Consider the following 19,390-nt stretch of genomic DNA (forward strand, 5'->3'; position numbering starts at 1 on the left):
CGCGGCTGCACTGCACCCCGGCTCCCTCCCCAGGGAGAGCAGCGCCTGCGGCACCGCCCGCTCAGGGGCCAGAGGCAACCGGGAGGCTCGGCCCCCGCCCCAGCACGAGCTGCACGTCCCACGCGCTGGGTCATGGTACGTTGTCACCCTTCCTTTGCACTGAGCCACGTTACACATCCCTTGTCCCCTGCCCTGAGCCCTGGTGCACTACCCCCTGTCCCTGCACCCAGCCATGGTGAACATCCCCAGTCCTTTGCACTGAGCCGTGGTGCACGACCCTGTTGTCACCTGCACCGAGCCATGGTGCGTGTCCCCCCGTCTCTTGCACTGAGCCGTGGTGCACGTCCCCTGCGTCACCTGCACTGAGCCGTTCTGCACATTCCCCCATCCCCTGCGCTGAGCCCTGGTACGTGTCCCCCTGTCCCTTGCACCAAGCCACGGTCCACGTCCCCGTCCCTTGCACTGAGCTGAGGTGCACATCATCCCCTCCATCCCCTGCCCCGAGCCACGGTGAACGTGCCCCCCGTCCCTTGCACTGAGCCGCAGTGCACAGACCCCGGCCCTTGAACTGCACTGTGGTACACGTTCCCCACCCCTGCACCAGCTGTGGTGCAAGCCCCTTGCCCCAAGCCGCCGTGCACAACCCGACTCCCTCTTGCTGAGCCACACCAAGTCACGCCCCGCTTGCCCCGAGCCACGCCGAGCCCTGCCCCAGCACCCACTGCCCTCGCCCTATCGCCCACCCCGATTTCCTGGTGTGGGGCCTTTCATGTCCCCCTTGTGCCAAGCCGTGTCCCACGTCCCCCCTCCCTGGGCCAGCAGAGACACCCCCCCCCCAGGCCCTTTGCACATTTTCACATTTTCCTCCTCGTTTTCGGCCCCGGGAAAGCCGCCGAGTGCTGCCAGGCTGGGCCCAAGCCCCCTCCGTCCCCCCGCTCGCTGTGCATAGTGCTTCTCACCCCTTCGTGGGAGACAGGGCAGAGGAGCGGGGCTCAATGCCCGCTGCCCCCCCGGCCCCTGCAGAGCCCGGGGGATCCGGCGGGGGCTGAGGGCAAGTAACAGGACCCAGGTATTTGAGCCCAACCAAGTTTTTAAGAGTAGATTTTTTCCGTGAGCAAGAGCGTGATTTTTTTTTTTTTTAATTTATGTGAATAAAGTGGTCTTGGTTTTGTTTGTTTGGTTTTTTTTTTTTTTTTTTTTAAATGGACTCTGCCACAGCTCCTGTCCATCCGAACCTGAGGGAAGGGGGCAGACCCTCGCAGAGGGCAGAGCCACAGCACGATATGGGGGCCAGCAGGGGTGGGGGGGCCACGCGACACCCCCCACTCGTGCCCTGCCGGCCCCAGGAGGGTGGTCGCATGAAGGACGTGGGACGCAGCTCCGGCGGCTCCGGGGCCAGGGGGCTAGGAGCTGTCGGGGGCTTCGGGGCTGGGGGCTGCAGCCCTCCGCTTCAGGGGGATGATGCAGATGCTGTTTTTGGCTTCTTTGACTCTCCACCACCGGCCGAGCCTATAGATGAGAGAGATGGGGGTCACCCTCGGCCGGGCCGCAGCGGAGAGGGGGCTGCCCCTGGGCAGTGGCAGGGAGTGGGGACGGTACCGGTGCTCCTGTCCAAGGCCGGCCACCAGGAAGTCGCCGCCTGCGGAGAACTTGAGGCTGTTGACAAAACCCACCTGGAGGGGACAGGGCAGGGTGAGGGGCTCCCGCAGTCTCCTCCTGCCGCCCAGGGAGGGGAGCCCCCACCAAGAGACGCCCCCAGCCCAGCTCCAGCATCCCCAACCTCCCCATCCGTACCAAGGGGATGTCGCAGAGGGGCTCCAGCTTCCGAAATCCCTCACCACACTTCCAGAGCTTCACGCTGGCACTGTGGGAGCCTGGGGCAGAGAGAGGAGACTCCTGCTATGCATCCTGACCCAGGGAAGGGAGCAGGACAGCCCCCCCAAACCCCTGCTCCAAAGCGGCTGCCACACACCTGTAGCCAGGAGGTCACTGTTGCGCAGAGCGGCCACTGCGGAGATCCAGTACGGCTGCTGCAGGCCCTGGGAGTCCTGCATGCCGTGCGCCTGCCGCGCCAGCGCCAGTGGCTTCTTCTTCGTCAGCCCCCACAGGGCTACGGACCTGCCAGGGCGGGGAGGGGTGAGGGGGCTGCGGGGGGCACCGCCTGCCCACCCCGGGCACCAGCCAGCCCCGCGCTCACCCGTCATCAGCGCCCGACACCATGTGCTCCTCGTTGATCAGCTGGATACAGTCGATGGAGCCCCTACGGAGAGAACAGGCAACTACCAGCAGTTCCGAGCGTGCTTTGGGATTCCATTTAGGAAGCAAGGGCTCACCAGGGCGTCAGTGTCCCCAGAGCGCCAGCAGGCTCCTGGTGACACTTGGCACCCTCACACCGCTGCCCCAGCTGGACCCGCCTGCCCGCAGGCCCCTCTCCCGCCCCAGACCTACTGGTGCCCGTAAAACACAAGCTGTGACTCCTCGGGGATCTTCCAGAGCCGCACGGTGCCGTCCCGTCCCCCCGCCGTCACACAGCAGTCCCGGCTCAGGCTGTCCAGCCCTGTGATGACGTCCTGGTGCCCGAAACTGGAGGGAGAGGTGGCAAAGAGCTGCGGCGGGCACGGCCCTCCGCCACAGCGCCTGCCCCCGGCGAGGGGGGTCAGCGGGGTGTCCCCTCCCACGTCTTACAGGGTCTCCATGTATGCATTCTCCGCCACGTTCCAGACCTTGACGCAGCGGTCACGGGAGGCGCTGTACAGCTGGTACGTGTCTTTCCGGAAGGACAGGCCCTGCGGATGGACAGACAGATGTCCGTCTGGGGGGGCAGCGGTGAGGGGCACCAGGGAGGATGGCGCTGCCTGGCCCCACAGGCGTCACAGCTGATGCCCCTGACTCACCGAGACGGCATTGCGGTGCCCGGTGAAGATGTGCAGGCGCTTGCAGCTGGCTGCATCCCAGATCACGATCATCTTGTTCCTGTCTCCCGTAGCCTGGCAGAACACAGGGGATACCCGAGACCTACTCCTCGGGGACCTGCGGCCCGTGCCAGCCTCTGCTCCCACCCCATGTGCTTTGGGGGGTCCCAGGGACCCATTCTTGACTCCGGTGGAGGCAGGGGCTGCTTTAACCCAGCAAAGTATACCTGGGCATGAGATACGGCTCCCCAGGACCCCGGGAGGAGATGCACTCCCCACCACCACCTCTCCGCCCCACATGGCAGCGCCAGCATCCCTCTCCCGTACCAGGTACTTGCCATCCGATGAGATGGCCATGCAGAGGACATGCGACGCGTGCCCCATGTGCCGCTCCCCAGTGCCCTTCTTCCCCCCAGGCACAACGCAGAGCCTCTTCCCGCTCTCCACCTCCCCTACGGGAAAGGCACCACCGTCACCCCCTGGGAGCCTCCCACCGCTCCGGAAAGCATCAGTGAGCCTCCCACAGAGCCCAAAACGATGCATGTGCACATCCCCAGAGGGGCCAGGGGCCAAGCCACCTCCACAGGCACCCACGGTCCTGCTGCTGCAGGGTCCCCGCAGGGTTCGGGCTGGGGGAACAGCCCGTCGTGGCCCCAGGGGAACACTTGCATTTGATGAGGGAGCCGTCCTTGGAAGCAGAAAAGATGAACCTGTCATCCGGAGAGATGACCAGGCAGGTGATGGGCAGCTGGTGCGCCCGCAGCATGCGGATGCTGGCTGGATCCAGAGGCTGCACCTGCAGGGAGAGCGGGATGTGAGCTGGGCTGCCCCCGTCCCTTCCCCAGGCTTGGGAGCACCCGAGCACAGCACCCTTCCTTCTCCAGGGCGCCAGCAGCCGGCACGCCGGGCGGGAGAAGGGCTGTGGTCCCATAGCTGGCATGGCAAGTCGGGGTACCAGCTGTGGCCATGCCTGAGTGTCCCCAAAGCCGGCACTTACAGTCCGGCAGCCCCCCAGCACTGGGCACTTACGTCTTTGGCGATGAGGCGCTGCAGCCGGCCCTTCGGCTCGAGCTGGGGAAGAAGCAGGAGGCTCAGCAGAGGCAGCCCCAGCCCCGCGGGAGGGGGACAGAGCCCGCCGGCGCCACCGGGACCAAGGGGACGCGCCCCGCTCCCTGCTCACCACGTCCTCCTTCAGCCGGTCACCGATGAGATCTGCGGGCGTCTCTTCCTCCTCTGCCGCCGCCCGCTCCTCCTCTGCGGTGGACACGGGGCATGAGGGCCAGGCTCAGCACCGGGGGCTGCCCGCCTCTCTGCCCCGCCGGGGCACCGGCGCCAGGGGCCAGGTGGGGCTCACCGTACTGGCGGAGCTGCTCCAGGTACAGCTTGGCCATGCGCAGCTTCTTCTCCTGCGGCATCTCCTCTACCTCCTCCTCCGCCGCCGCCCCAACAACGGGCTGCGGGGACAGGCGTGAGCACCGCCACCGGCACCCCCACCGGTACTGCCATCCCCCCCGGCGCAGCCCTTACCTCTCCGGCTTGGAGTCGCTGGACACCTCCTCGCCGCCACCCGCGGCCTCCCCTCGGTGCCCGGGACCTGCGGGAAGGGGACAGGCGCGGCAACACCCGCCGGAGCGACCCCGCCGGGGCAGTGCCTCTCGCCCCCCTCCCTCTCCCCGGCCCGGCCCTCACCGCCGCCCGTGGCCGCCGCTGCCCCGGCACCCCCCACTCACCGAGACGGTGTGGCGGTGATGGCGTACCCAAATCATCATCAGCTTGTTCTGCCCCTCAGGGCCTCTGGTCCCATCGCACGTCCTTTGGGGGGTCCCAGGGACCCGTCCTTGGCTGTGCCGCGGCCGTGGCTCTGCCTGGGGCGGGTGCCGGGGGGCCTGTCCCGGCGATGCTCTCAAGAGCTAAAATCTGCTCTTGTGCTGAAACTTCATTTTGCGCTGCCCTTCCTGCTGGGGACGCCGCTGGAGCCAGAGCATCGGTGGCTTTGTAGCTCCCGGGCTCGGCCACGTCAGCCCAAGGCAGCGCAGGCTCCTCCGATGGTGGGAGGCAGAAAAAGTGATTTACCCCAGTGTGGCCCGGGGGAGGGAAGGCTTCAGCTTCAACTTCGGCTTCGGCTTCGGCTTCGGCTTCGGCTCTGGCTTGGGCTTCTCCTCCCCTCTGTTTCGCCGCCCAGCAGAGAAGCTGGTGCTTTGTGGCAAAGACGAAGCGCGTGGACAGGTCTTGCCCTGGACCGCTGGAAGGAGCGGCTGTCCTGCTGCTCTCCGGAGGATGCCGGCTCCTCGGGGGCTGAGGGCTCTTCTTTCCTGTTAGACGCTGGAAGAGCAGATACCCCGGCCTGCAGAGCGTCCTAGGGCTGGGGCTGCTGCTTTGTCTCTGCCCAAGCAGAGTCCTCGCTGGGGGCCGAGTGCCACCTCATCCACGCCCTCGGCAGCTGTAAGCTCAGCTGTTGTAGGTTAAACCCCGACTTCAGCCTTCCGCATTGCAGGATGAGGTCCGTCTGAGTCGCCAGGGAGGAGGCCATGGGGCTGGCATCTTTCTTTGCGCCCTGAAGGACTGCAGGCGCAAAGCAGCAGAGGTGAGGTGACAGCCCTCTGTCCCCTCCAGGCAGGGCACGTTGCAGCCCGTGATTCACAGGGCCAGGAGGGAGCCAGGGGGCAAGTGGCTCGGCTGGAGGCTGCTGGTCAGGAATAGCCCCCTCCAGAAACAGCCCCCCTCCCCACAGACCCGCTGGGAGCAGAGTCCCCCTCGCCCAGGGTGGGGGAGCTCCGTGCTGGGGTCCTGCCTCCTCCCCGCTGCCCTCACTCACCCTCTCTGATGTACGCCATCTCCTCACGCATATCCGCCTGCCGTCCCATGAGCCCTGGGGGGACGCAGCGTGTTGGGGACCCTGCTGCCTGTCAGGAACCCCGCTTGCCCATCGGGGACCCCGCCACCCAGCCCGCCTGGCTGCACAGCTCCCCGGGGAGGGCTGACCCCGGGGTGCAGCATCGGGGAGAGGACAGATGGGCCTGTTTCCAGCCCCACCTGCGCAGGCAGGGGTGAGAGGGGGTGAAGGGGTGCCCCACAGGTCCTGCCCCGGGACACAGGGACCCTGAGAGAGGAAGGGACCCCGGAGCTCATGGCTCACCGATGAACCTGACAGCCTCCTGCCGCAGGGGCTCCTGCAGGCTCCGCAGGTAAGGCTGGCTCTGGCGCAGGTAGTCCTTGGCCTTCCTCCTCTTCCTGGCCAGCTGGAGAGAGGAGAAGGGCGCAGGCTTGGCATAGAGCTGCCCCCCAGTTGTCCCATCCCCCCACCCAGGGCTACCCTCCTTCCCCCCAGCACCACATTCCCAGCTTCCTGCCATGTGGCATCGGGGTTCAGAGGGAGCAGAGGGCTCCCCAGGGATGCTGGGGTGCCATCCTGGTGGCAGGGTCCCCTTTGGGACCCCAGGGGAGAGGACAGCAGGGAGCAGAGCCTGCTCCGGGAGGCTCCGTGCTGCTAGAGGGGCACAGCCCTCTGTCCCCCGCACTGGGCATGGGGCAGGGTTCGTCCAGGTCGGATCCCGGGGGCACTGGGGCTGCGCTTACCAGGCACTCGCTCATCCTCCATGCCTGCGCGATCTCGGCCAGCTGCGCCAGCTGCCTCCACTTCAGGAACTGGCCAGCGCTGCGGAGGGCTTCAAGGGAGGCCTGGTGAGCAGCAGAGAGATGCCACCACCGCCAGTCGGGTCACAGGACCCTGTGTCCCCCCTCTTGGCAGGGCTCAGAGCCTATCCCTGCCCATGCAGGAAAGACACAGCAGCGGGGGACTGATGCTGCCACCAGGTTCAGCACCCCAGGGTGCTGAAGATAAGTGCAGCCACCCTCTCTGGCTGGAAGCCTGTTGGGGCTTCAAGCTTTTGGCCCCAGGATGCTGCGGAGCCATAACCCAGTCTCTGAGGCTGCAGGGACCGATGCCAGGGGCTGTGTGGAGGGAGCTGGGTGGGAAAGGGACCCACCTCCCCATCCATCCAGGTAGCAGGAGGTAAAAGACAGCAGTGGGCAGGGAGGTGGGCCCTGCCTGGTCCTAGGCACTCAGCAAGCTAAACCTCATGGTGACACACATTTGAAGGGTCCAGTGCCCTGCCCAAAGGACCGGTCAGGTTGGGATCCCACCTTAGCCACACTCTTGTCCTGGTCGTGCAGGTGAAAGAGCAGCGGCAGTACGCTGTCCCACACCTCCTTCTTCATCCTCTTCTTTTCGGCACCCACCACGAGCCCCATCGTGGTTTGGAAGAGACGGATGGAGAGCTCCCGCACGGTGCCTGACTCCTGGGGGAGGAGGGGAGGAGGACCTCAGCCCCAAGCCCATGGCGTGCAAGGGGCTGACATGGAGATGGATGTCCCCAAACCAGTGGCAGGCAACCCCGTTCCAAAAGGGAGCGAGCTGCGGCATGCAGAAGGTCTGCTCAGGGGGGCTGGGGTCCCCGGGGCTGGGGTCCGGAGAGGGAGACCCTGCGGAGGGCTGGGGGATGCTGCCAGGGCAGGGTGCGCATTGGTGGGGCTCAGCACACCTGCTGCCCTCCTGCCACCACCGTCCCCACCGCGGCAGGGAGGCCGAGCCGGGGTGAGTCCATGCCAGGGGCTTGGGACACAGCACGGAGTGACCGAGGGCAGCGATGGGGTCTGGGGGCTGTGGGGCCAAGCGTCCCCCTGCAGAGCACGGGGCTGCAGTGGGAGGCGTGAAGGGAGGTGTCGGGTGAAGGGGGCATGGAGCTGTCCCCCAGCCTTACGTTGTTGAAGAGTGGCTGGAGCTTGCCAGCTAGTGCCAGGGCGGTGAGGCTGGGCATCTTCCCCTCCAGCAGCTGGAGCACGTTGCTGAGCACGGACAGGGCCAGGGCGCTGGCATCGCTGTCAGCATCCTGCAGCTGCTCCATGATGTGCGGCAGCAGGACAAGGGTTCTCTTTGCCTGTGTGAGACATGCCACCTCCTTTTTGTAAAGCAGCGACCAATCGCAGGGGTGAAAACCCTCTCCGCCAACACTGGCCTCCCCGCTGGCTTCTCAGCAGGCAGCGTGGGTTACGAGGGCAAGGTCCCAGCAGACAGGGCTTACTGGCATGGCCATGGCAAGACCAGGGCGCAGAGGGGGAGGACAGGCAGCGCTGGCTCCTTGCCAGCCCTCGGCTGCCTCCTTCTCCACCAGACCCCTTGGGCAGGCTGGTGGGCGACCAGCACTGCCTGCAAAGCTGCCCAAGCTGCCAGCAGCCCCCACCACAGCCACTGCGTTTCACCCTGGGGCTCAGCACCCCCCGCTCAGGCTCTGCAGACCCCACGCTCAGGCTGGTCGCTCTGCTGCCAGCATCCCTGCCCGGACATGCTGGCAGAGGGAGCCCGGTCCCCTTGGCACTGCTGCCTCTCTCCTTGCACGGCACAGCCATGGGGCAGAGGGCCAGGGAGGCAGGACAGCTGGCTGCAGCCGGCACAGCTCCCGATGCCCAGAAAAGCCTAAGCTGCCGCATTACCCACTGCTCCAGCCTGGGCTGCTCTCCCGGCTGTCCCCTACTCACCGTGTCGGGCCTCTCGGTGAGCCTGAGGATGCCCCTGAGCACCAGGCTGGGCATCCCCAAGCATTGGCTCCGCAGATACATGGGGAAGATTTCCAGGGCACGGTCCAGCTCTTCACCGAGGTCGGTGCAGCCCAGCATCTGAAACACGTGCAGCGGAAGCTGGTGTGGTGCTGGCTCCAACCATCAGCTCAGGGCAAGGAGGCTGGGGCAAGACCAAACCCGGACGGAGGCGGCGGGGATTGCGGAGAGCCCCTGTGCCCCACACCACACCGCCCTGGTTGCTCGCCTGCTCCTCCATGGTACCAGCCGGAGCCCACCCACCGCCCCAGCTCCCCCCCCAGCGGTGGGCATGGGCGAGCCGAGCGTTGGAGGCAGTTTGGAGCAGTGCCACCTCGAGGCTCACCTCGACGAGGAAGACCATGGCGATCATCTCCCAGGTGGGGTCCTCCACACTGAGGAGCTCTGCCAGATGGCAGAAGATGGTGGAGCACAGGGGTCTTGGGGTCTTCATCATCTCCCTGGCAGGGGGAAGGAGGCACGGTCAGGCCTGAGCCAGGCAGGCACATCTCTTTGGGGTTTGCACCAGTCTGGACATCACCACTCTGCAGCACTTTGAGCAACAGGGACCCTGCTGCCATCAGCCCCAAGGGTGGGGGTGGCATGGGGTGCCCAGTCCCCGAGGAGCAGGGAGAAGGGGCTCTCACCTGGCCACAATCCGCACTCCCATGAGGTGGGTCTGGGCGCTGAGCAGGGTGTCCCAGCCACCCTGCGCCTCAATGGCCAGCACCTGGCTCTCAAAGCCCATGCTGCAGAGCAGCATTCTCATGGACTGCACCGCAGACCTGCTCAAGAAGAAATGCTCAGCTCCCACTGGGAGCCCTGGCTTGGCTCCAGGTGGCTGGCAAGGATGAGAGGGCAGGGATGCAGCACCTGATGGGAGTGAGCAGATCCTGTTGGTGCTCCTTCCAGAAGATGTGCACCTCCTGCAGCGTCAGCTCTGTGGTGAACGACACTTGGAAAAGCAGCACCAGGAAAAACTGGGGGAAAATCGCCTCTACCTGCTGCAGGCAGGTGGGCTGCAGGAGGATCTCGCCTATCGTCCTGGCTGCCTGCAGAAGACACCCAAACACCAAGATGTCCCTGCGCCCCTGGGGAGGTCAAGGCTTGGGGTGGGCAGGGAAGGGGAGCAGCGGCCCCGCACAGCTGAGAGCAGCCCCGGAGGTCAGCAACTCACAGCCAGGGAGCAGATGCGCGGGTGATCCTTAGGGGAGGTGGAGGTCTTGCGCAGTGACTGGTTCATCAGCATGCTGAGCAGCTCCTGCAGCACCTTCTTTGCAGCCTGGGGCTTGGACAGCATCGTCTTCCACATGGCCATGGCGACACTGCGGGAAACCAGGGCTCTGTCAGCGGGGACACCCCGGAGGATGGCTGGGCTGAAGTCCCTCAGGAGGGTCTTGGGGCCCCCCTCCCAGTGTGAGAGGAGCCCCAAAGAATGGTGGGCCCCATACGGGGTGCACGTTGGGGAGCACTGCAGCAGGCTGGCCACCACTTCGCTGGGATGTTTGCCCATCAGCACCAGCAGGGCCCTGTCCAAGCTGTTGAGGGCTACCAGCGCCTTGATGGAGGGCAGGCTTCTGTAGATGGCCCACATGACGTTCAGCACCTGGAGGGCAGACATGGGTGGGAGTGGGGATGTCAGCAGGGCAAGCGTGGCCGTTTACCCAGCTCCCACTGGGAGGTGCTTCCGTTCCCGTTGCAGTACGCCGGCTTGAGACAGCATCAGTGCTGGCCAGGCGCAGAGCCGGGGGAGGAAAGGTCCCCCGCTGGGCTGGAGCATCGGCCATGCCACCCACGGGCTCCTCACCTGCCCTGCCTGGAAGGCAGGGTCTGCCACAAGGATGTCCACCATGTGGGCAGCCACACTGATGCTGTAGATGCTTGGGTCTCTGAAGCTCTCGATGGCCATGAGGATGATGTCTGCCTGGTCGGAGGGTCGGAGGTATTTCGTGAACATCTGTGAGATGAAGGAGAGGAGGGAAGATTTGTCACCCAGAGCGTCACCCAGAGCATCTCAGCTGTGGAGTGAGAGTGAGACGCAGAGTCAGGGTGCGCTGGGGAGGAGACCGACAGTGGGGGTCAGGGTCCCGTGGGGAACTGGAGCTCGCTGGGGGCCTTTGCCTAGCCCCTGCTCAGAAACAGCACGAGCTCCCATCATCCCCATGCATTGGGTATCCCTTCACTCATGCCGACCCCCCTGGTCAGGGGCTGAAGGCACTTCTTACCAAGAAGATTTCGCTGGCACAGCCGTTTTGTGAAAGCTGCCAGGGCTGCTTCACTTGCCAGGCCTCCTGCAGCTGCCCTGTGTCATGCAGCCAGGGCCACCTGCCTGGGGAGGAGCAAAACCAGGGTTCTCAGAGCGAGGGTGCAGAGCTGGAGGTGCAGTCTGAGAGCATCGGGCTGAAAAGTCACTGGCAAAGAAAGAGGGCACCCAGACAGGTCTGGGGAGCAGAAACCAGGGAGGGTCCAGGGCTAGTGTGAGCAGGGGTGAGGGGAAATGGCTTTTCGGGCAGGCGGGTTGGATCAAGCTTTCTCTTGCCAAGGAGAGCGGCCCCTGGCTGCCCATGCCTCGGGGCACCCAGCCCGACACAGCTTCTCTTACTTCTCTGCTGCAGGACGAAGGTGTGCAGGTGATAGAGAGCTTCTGCAGCCTCGTGGCGGGTCCCCTGGTCCTTGCAGGTGCAGCAGAGGGTGAGGTGCCCCACCAGCTTCCCCAGCATCGCAAACCGATGTGTCTTGGAGCACTGATGTCTGACTGTGGCTTGTGCAAAGCAGGGGCAGAGCTGGGGGAAGAGAGGCAGCATGGGCACAAGGTGAGCCCCAGCTGCTCCCAGAGCAGCCAGGCAGCAGCCCAGAGCAGGGCAGCGCTGCCAGACGCAGGTTCCTGCCTGTGCCCGTGGCAGCCCTGCTCTGCCCTGGGAGAGAGCATGGACAGGACAGGGGCAGGGCAAAGACTCCTGCTCCTGACCTCCTGCTGACTGGGTGCCCAGCTTCCCCGGGAGGTGCTGGGGCTCAGGGCCACAGGGATGGGGGACTGGGGCTGCCCAGGCCAGGAGCTCCGTACCTGCAGCAGGGGGCAGGTGGTGATGAACTCGGCTAGCCTGGCAATCCGTGCCATGGCCCTCTCCTGCACTGCTGCCAGCTGGGAGTTGGTGAAGGACAGCAGGAGCTGGGAGGAGAAAAGCTGCTGATGTGCCAGGGAGGTGGCATGGCACAGCCCAGCCCAGCCAGGCTTGCGCCGGGGCAGTGCCCAGGATGGGGCACGTGTCCTTCTTGCCCCTCGCGGCAACTTGCTGCGGCCAGGCAGGTCGCCGCATCGCACTCCTGCTGCTGCGTCTGCTGCTTTCCACTCACTCCCACCTAAAAAAGTGCCTGCGCCCCCCACCCGAGGACCCCAAGGCTTTGGGATGACCACCTGCCTGGGGACCTGCAGTGCGGGCTCTGGGATATGGCCTGTGGTGAAGCTGGAAGGGGAAAGCCCCAGGGCTGGGCTCCCCTTGCCAGGCAGGCAGGCAGGTCCATCTGGGAGGGAGTGTTGGGCAGGATGGGCAGTGGGCAAGGCTGCAGGGGTGAGGCGGGCTGGGGCAGGAGGAGAAGGGTCTCTGGCAGCAGCCAGGAGGCAGCGGGCTGGGTGGGGGCACGGCAGGGAAGGAGGGATGTTCCCTGCCCCCCTCCTTGCACCAGGCACTGGGCAGGGGGCACTGCTCAACCCGGGGGTCACTGCCCGTGGCGACCCTGTGCCAAGGCCCGACCTGCAAGATCTTCTGCAGCTCCAGGATGCCGAGAGGGCCGGCGCTGCGTACCAGTGCCTGCAGCATGCTGTCCATCGCAGCCAGGGTCTGTGAGGCGGACAGAGTCTTGGGGGCAGCCCTGGAAGCCTCGGGGTGGGGGTGGGGGGGGTGTCTGTGGCCCTGCGGTGCCCAGGAAGGGGCCTCGGGGTGGGGGAGGTCCCTGTGTTTCACCCTGTGGCGTACCTGGGAGTAGAGGAAAGCCGTGGGTCCCTGGCTGTCCTGCGGAGGCAGGTGGAAGATGCTGCAGAAGCAGATTTGGAGGAGGCTGCTGCTCTTCTCCTGCAGAAGCAGCCCCGCTTGGCTGTGGGGACAGAGAATTGCTCTTCAGATCCAGCAAGGAGGAAGCAGACCCCGGGGTTGGAGACCTGGGCTGATCCCCACACTGCAGGGGACATCTCAACCCCCCCATGACGCTGACACTCGCCTTTAGGGGGAAAACCCTGTGGCACCCCCTGCCCTGCTGTCTGCCTCCCTCGTGGACCCAGGGCTGGGGAAGCCCCCGACCTGGGATTGCCCAGCACCGGGAAGGCCAAGCTGGGGGCTGGGGCAGCTACCTCATGGAGCTGATGGCCAGCATGGCTTGCTGCCGCACCGCAGTGTCCAGGTGGTCAGCGGGCTCCTCTTGCAGCAGCACCTGTGGAGCACAGCAGGGTGGGACGGATCGGGATGGGCAGTCTCCCTTGGCCAGCAAGAGCCTGCGGGGCTGGCAGAGCCCAGGTGCCCCCATCTTGGCACCCCCTCCCCACCCAGCACCCAGCGGTCCCAAGCCCTGTGGTGGGAAGGGCTGTGCCCATTACAGAGCCACAGGCTGGCCGAGAGACCTGCAAATGTCATCGGGTCCAAGCCTGGGCTCCAGCCGGGCCACCCAGGTGGCGTTGGAGCATCTACAAGGACGGAGACCCGGAGCAGTGCTCATCCACACCCCGCTGCCTGGCCGAGCCCTCTCCTGCCCCCAGGGCCATGCCACTGCACACTGCCCCTGCCTCAGCCTGGCTGGCAGCCCCTCACCTCAATGGTCTCCGCCACCTCCAGCTGGCAGAAGTAAAGCATGTCCCACATGGTGGAGTCCACTCTGGTAGTGCTGCAGATGGTGTGGACGGAGGCCAGAAACTGCAGCTTCTGGTCCTCTTGCTGCCAGCCGGGGAGGGGACAGATGGACAGACAGTGTCAGGGGGGAGAGAGAGAGCTGCGGGGTGGCCAGCACAGCCCCCAGCACCTTGTGAGCACGGGATGGGGTCAGAAAGATCGGCCAGGAGACAGGGGCGCCGCCTCGTAGAACTGGCCAAGGTTACCTTTGGTCTGCTCCGGAGGAAGGCTCGGATGATGCCCAGGGTATACGCTTCCTCCCTGGGCAGAGCCAAGGCAGAGTGGCATGAATCTGGCAGAGAGAGAGCAGGCAGGGCTGGGGGGCAGGCAGGGGGGAACACTCGAGCCCTCTGCCCAGCTCCCGGTGATGTCACCAGCCCTGGCTCAAGGCTGGGATGCTGGTGTCCCCTGTGTGCCCCAGGGGCAAAGGTGCGATGCTGGAGGGCAGCACGGGGAGGGGGCCCTGGCTTGCCCAGGTGAGGGACACGCTGGCACTGCGGGGCAGGGAGAGTCGCTGTCCCGGGATGCCATGAGAGGGCTGGCTCCCTGGCCACTGTGCCGTGGGAGCCCCGATGCCAGCCTGCCTGGGGGATGGGAGCCTGGGACAGGGCAGAGCAGGGTGGGCAGCCCCCTGCCTGCAGCGCCCACACACTCACCTGCCTGCAGCGGCTCAAGCTTACACATCTCACTGGGCTTTGGCCTGGAGCTGGGAGCTGGGGCAGCTCTGTCCTCCTCGGCCCGCCTAGGGTGGTCGGGGGGTCTCCCCGCCATCCTGCGGAAGGAAGGGAGGGAGGCAAGGGGTGAGAAGGACCCTGCGCCCCCTGGGGCTGCCCTGCCGGGGCAGTGGCGCAGAGGTGGCCGTGCTTGGGGGGCTCCTTGCTCCCACCCTGACCCAACACCGACACTGTAGGGGCAGGGCTGGGTGACACAGGGTGTCACAAAGGGCCCCAACGTCACCCCCCCCAGGGGGGCACCCCCGAAGTGCCCCCGTTCCCCCCCTCCGCAGGAGCCCTCCTTGCCCCAAGGGGACGGGACTGACTCCCTCTTCCTCCTCCTCCTCCTCCTGCTGTGGGGCTGGCGTTCATCTCTGCCGGAGGCATCCCCCTTGTGGCAGGGACCCCTCTGTCCCCGTCCCCTCGCTCCCGGGGCCTGCTGCCACCCCCACCTGCGGCCGGGCTGAGCGGGGGCGCAGCCCCCAGCCCCTCAGGCACACCGAGGCTTTTCCTTCTTCCACACGAGGCCCGGGACGAGGCCCGCGGGGGTCGCTCCTCTCTCCCCAAAGCCGCGGGCACACAGGCAAGCCCGACGCCCTCCCGCAACTGCTGGGGATGTCGCGGTCCCCCGGTTACGGTTGCCATGGTGCGTGGCAGGGTTCCACCAGCCCCCGGTTGGCCGCGGGGGGGGCGGGGGGAGGGCAGAACCCCCCCCCGCTCCCCTCGCCGGGGCCCACGGCCCCAGCCCGGCCGTACGAGGGCAAGCGGGGTCCCGGCCCCGGGCGCTGAGGGGCGGCGGTGCCCCGAGGTCGGGACGGGCGGGACGGGGCCGGGGGGAGAGGGAAGGGGAAAAGGGGAAGGGGAGAGGGGTGCGGTGATGGGTCAGTGCTGGGGTCAATGGTGGGGTCAGTGGTAAGTCAGTGATGGGTCAGTTTTGGGGTCAATGATGGGATCAGTGATGGGATCAAAGATGGGTCAATTTTGCGGTTCGTGATGGGTCAGTGATGGCTCAGTTTTGGGGTCAGTGATGGGGTCGATGGGGTCAGTGATGGGCCCAATGGGTCAGTTTTGGGGTCAGTGATGGGTCAGTTTTGGAGTCAATGATGGGGTCATTGATGGCTCAGTTATGGGGTCAGTGATGGGATCAAAGATGGGTCAGTTTTGGGATCAGTGATGGGGTCAGTGATGGCTCAGTTTTGGGGTCCGTGATGGGGTCAGTGATGGGGTGGGTGCTGTGTGTTTGGGAGGTGCAGCCATGGGGTGGGGGCAGTGATCAGCTGGGTGCTGCTGTTCAGGTAGCTCTGTCCTCCTCCTCCCAGGCCCGCCTAGGGTGGTCGGGGGGTCTCCCCGCCATCCTGCGGAAGGAAGGGAGGGAGGCAAGGGGTGAGAAGGACCCTGCGCCCCCTGGGGCTGCCCTGCCGGGGCGGTGGGGCAGAGGTGGCCGTGCTTGGGAGGCTCCTCGCTCCCCCCCTGTCCGGGAGCTGCTGGCAGCTGCCCAGAGAGCCAACGTGTCCTTCATGTGGGTGGCCAGTGATGGGTGGGGAGCCCTGGAGAGCGTGGTGGCTGGCAGTGAAGCGGTGGCGGAGGGAGCAATCACCATCGAGCTGGCAGCCTACCCCATTAAGGAGTTTGCTGCCTACTTCCGTAACCTCAACCCCTACAATAACAGCCGAAATCCCTGCTTTCGGGACTTTTGGGAGCAGAAGTTCAAGTGCAGCTTCCACACGCAGGACTGTAGCCGGTACTCCCTCAAGACAGGCAAGTTTGAGCCAGAGTCCAAGATCACGTTTGTGGTCAATGCGGTCTATGCCATGGCCCGCTCTCTCCACAACATGCACCAGGTGCTGTGCCCCAACGCCACCAAGCTCTGCGACGCCATGAAAGCCGTCAATGGCAAGAGGTTCTACAAGGACTTTATGCTCAATGTTAATTTTGATGGTGAGTCCAGAGATGGAGACAAGGGTTGGCTGCCTAACTGGAAAGGGATGGGTGGAGGGACGGGGAGGAGGAAGGAGACCCGTATTTGACCCAAAGCCCTCCGGTTCCTCCATCCTGCCCACACCTGGGGACCCGTGTGCTATGGGCTGTGGTTGTCCCAAGATGCCAACAGCTCACCATCACCCTTGGGAGGCAATCTAGGCCTTCTGTCCCCAGTGTGGAGAAGCTGGTGACCAACTCCATCCTGCTAGAGCTGGGTGGGACCGGCCCCACAGGGGCCCCTCCGGGAACGTCAGGCCTTGGAGACCTCACTTGGAAGCGCCATGATTTATTCACATTTCAGGGATTAAAGTGGAGGGAGAACCTTGATCAGGGACCTACATAGTTGGGGATGAATTAGAAGTGTGGCTGTGCTCTGTGACTTGGGCTGAGCCCAGCTACCCAGGTGTCACTGAGAGCCATGGAGGCTGAAAAATCCCGCTCTGTCCCTGCAGAGCTGGCTGGGGCTGCCGAGCATTTAGGCATGTGGGGAGATGATAGTTCTCAACCATTGCTTTCCTGCTCCTAACGTGTGCATAGGCAGCAATTATGAGAGTGAAGGCAGGGAACAGGTTGGACATTTGCCTGTGACCATGGTGGGATGTGACCCTTTGAAGGGGCCCTGCCTCCACGCCGGGAGCGAGCACTCTCCTGCCCCATGGCAGTCACCATCTCCCTTTCTTCTCCCTCCAGCTCCGTTCAGGCCAGCAGGCACCCAGAGTGTCGTTCGATTTGACCGCTACGGTGATGGCATCGGGCGCTACAACATCTTCAGCTATCACCACATGGACGGGCGGTATCGGTATCAGAAGGTGGGCTACTGGGCTGAGGGGCTCATCCTCAACAGCAGCCTCATCCCCTGGGCTGAGACCTCCATCCCCGTGTCCCAGTGCAGCGACCCCTGCAAGAAGAATGAGAGAAAGAGCATGCAGCCCGGAGACATATGCTGCTGGATCTGCATCCCCTGCCAGCCCTACGAGTACTTGCTGGATGAGTTCACCTGCGTGGACTGCGGTCTCGGTTACTGGCCCAATGAGACCCTGAATGGCTGCTACGAGTTGCCCCAAGAGTGTATCCACTGGAAAGACGCCTGGGCCATTGGTCCCGTCACTATCTCTTGCCTGGGTTTTATCTCCACCCTCTTTGTTTCTGGAGTCTTCGTGAAGAACAATGATGACACCCCCATTGTGAAGGCCTCAGGCCGGGAGCTCTGCTACATTCTCCTGACCGGGGTCCTCACGTGCTACAGCATGACCTTCATCTTCATCGCAAAGCCTTCCACCGAGGTGTGCACGCTCCGGCGTCTGGGGCTGGGCACGTCCTTCGCCGTCTGCTATTCGGCCCTCTTGACCAAGACGAATCGCATCGCCAGGATCTTCAGCGGGGTGAAGGAGGGGGTCCAGCGCCCCCGGTTCATAAGCCCCACGTCACAGGTGGTCATCTGCATGGCCCTTATCTCTTGCCAGCTGATCATCGTCATCATCTGGCTGCTGGTGGAGACCCCTGGCACAGGCAAGGAGACGGAGCCTGACAAGAGGTACATCATCACCCTCAAGTGCAACAACTGCGATTCCAACATGCTCGTTTCGCTCACCTACAATGTCCTCTTGATGGTCCTCTGCACGGTCTATGCCTTCAAGACACGGAAATGCCCTGAAAACTCTAAAAGGGCTTGATCGGAGCGGTCCTGGTGACTTGGGCCCCGCAGGGTTTGTGGCTAGGAGATGCGTGGGCCTGGGCAAGGGTCTTCGGCCATGGACCTGGTGATGGTCACCTCTGCATTGGGGCGTTCGTTACCGGGTGAAGTGTGGCTGAGGGGGTAACGAGTCCTGGGGGGGGTGCTGCTGCCGGACCCCAGCCTGCCCCTGACTGCTGCCTTCCTGGCCAGGCTCGGCCTCGCAGTACGTGCCCACAGTGCGCAACGGCCGTGAGGTGGTGGACTCCATGACGTCGTCCTTGTGAAGGACGGGGAGGCCAGGTCGTGGTGCTGCTGCTCCTGCCCGCGGCTGCACTGCACCCCGGCTCCCTCCCCAGGGAGAGCAGCGCCCGCGGCACCGCCCGCTCAGGGGCCAGAGGCAGCCGGGAGGCTCGGCCCCCGCCCCAGCACGAGCTACACGTCCCACGCGCTGGGTCATGGTACGTTGTCACCCTTCCTTTGCACTGAGCCACGTTACACATCCCTTGTCCCCTGCCCTGAGCCCTGGTGCACTACCCCCTGTCCCTGCACCCAGCCATGGTGAACATCCCCAGTCCTTTGCACTGAGCCGTGGTGCACGACCCTGTTGTCACCTGCACCGAGCCATGGTGCGTGTCCCCCCGTCTCTTGCACTGAGCCGTGGTGCACGTCCCCTGCGTCACCTGCACTGAGCCGTTCTGCACATTCCCCCATCCCCTGCGCTGAGCCCTGGTACGTGTCCCCCTGTCCCTTGCACCAAGCCACGGTCCGTCCACGTCCCCGTCCCTTGCACTGAGCTGAGGTGCACATCATCCCCTCCATCCCCTGCCCCGAGCCACGGTGAACGTGCCCCCCGTCCCTTGCACTGAGCCGCAGTGCACAGACCCCGGCCCTTGAACTGCACTGTGGTACACGTTCCCCACCCCTGCACCAGCTGTGGTGCAAGCCCCTTGCCCCAAGCCGCCGTGCACAACCCGACTCCCTCTTGCTGAGCCACACCAAGTCACGCCCCGCTTGCCCCGAGCCACGCCGAGCCCTGCCCCAGCACCCACTGCCCTCGCCCTATCGCCCACCCCGATTTCCTGGTGTGGGGCCTTTCATGTCCCCCTTGTGCCAAGCCGTGTCCCACGTCCCCCCTCCCTGGGCCAGCAGAGACACCCCCCCCCAGGCCCTTTGCACATTTTCACCTTTTCCTCCTCGTTTTCGGCCCCGGGAAAGCCGCCGAGCGCTGCCAGGCTGGGCCCAAGCCCCCTCCGTCCCCCCGCTCGCTGTGCATAGTGCTTCTCACCCCTTCGTGGGAGACAGGGCAGAGGAGCGGGGCTCAATGCTCGCTGCCCCCCCGGCCCCTGCAGAGCCCGGGGGGTCCGGCGGGGGCTGAGGGCAAGTAACAGGACCCAGGTATTTGAGCCCAACCAAGTTTTTAAGAGTAGATTTTTTCCGTGAGCAAGAGCGTGATTTTTTTTTTTTTTTAATTTATGTGAATAAAGTGGTCTTGGTTTTGTTTGTTTTTGTTTTTTAAATGGACTCTGCCACAGCTCCTGTCCATCCGAACCTGAGGGAAGGGGGCAGACCCTCGCAGAGGGCAGAGCCACAGCACGATATGGGGGCCAGCAGGGGTGGGGGGGCCACGCGACACCCCCCACT

General features: G+C 64.9%; 2 protein-coding genes across 2 annotated transcripts; one reads left to right on the forward strand and one right to left on the reverse strand.

Moving 5' to 3' along the window:
- Positions 1-1,340: 1,340 nt before the first annotated feature.
- On the reverse strand, positions 1,341-13,354 carry LOC309594864 (U3 small nucleolar RNA-interacting protein 2-like; the record flags this gene model as incomplete). Its single annotated transcript, XM_082321264.1, has 21 exons — positions 1,341-1,509; positions 1,600-1,673; positions 1,795-1,874; positions 1,973-2,118; positions 2,198-2,296; positions 2,449-2,583; positions 2,686-2,786; positions 2,895-2,987; positions 3,240-3,364; positions 3,576-3,708; positions 3,942-3,983; positions 4,093-4,166; positions 4,267-4,366; positions 4,986-5,224; positions 6,049-6,151; positions 8,448-8,585; positions 8,851-8,909; positions 10,014-10,110; positions 10,312-10,461; positions 11,569-11,646; positions 13,304-13,354. 21 exons carry the CDS (start codon positions 13,352-13,354, stop codon positions 1,404-1,406), a joined length of 2,223 nt encoding a protein of 740 aa, XP_082177390.1. The 3' UTR covers positions 1,341-1,403.
- A 1,637-nt stretch (positions 13,355-14,991) lies between these two features.
- Positions 14,992-17,747, forward strand: LOC309594866 (metabotropic glutamate receptor 2-like; the record flags this gene model as incomplete). Its single annotated transcript, XM_082321266.1, has 3 exons — positions 14,992-15,006; positions 15,576-16,032; positions 16,765-17,747. The coding sequence occupies 3 exons, from the start codon at positions 14,992-14,994 to the stop codon at positions 17,745-17,747; spliced, it is 1,455 nt and encodes a 484-aa protein (XP_082177392.1).
- Positions 17,748-19,390: the final 1,643 nt, after the last annotated feature.

The sequence above is a fragment of the Platalea leucorodia genome (assembly GCF_965183815.1).
Source record: "Platalea leucorodia genome assembly, chromosome: 9".
Taxonomy (NCBI): Eukaryota; Metazoa; Chordata; class Aves; order Pelecaniformes; family Threskiornithidae; genus Platalea; species Platalea leucorodia.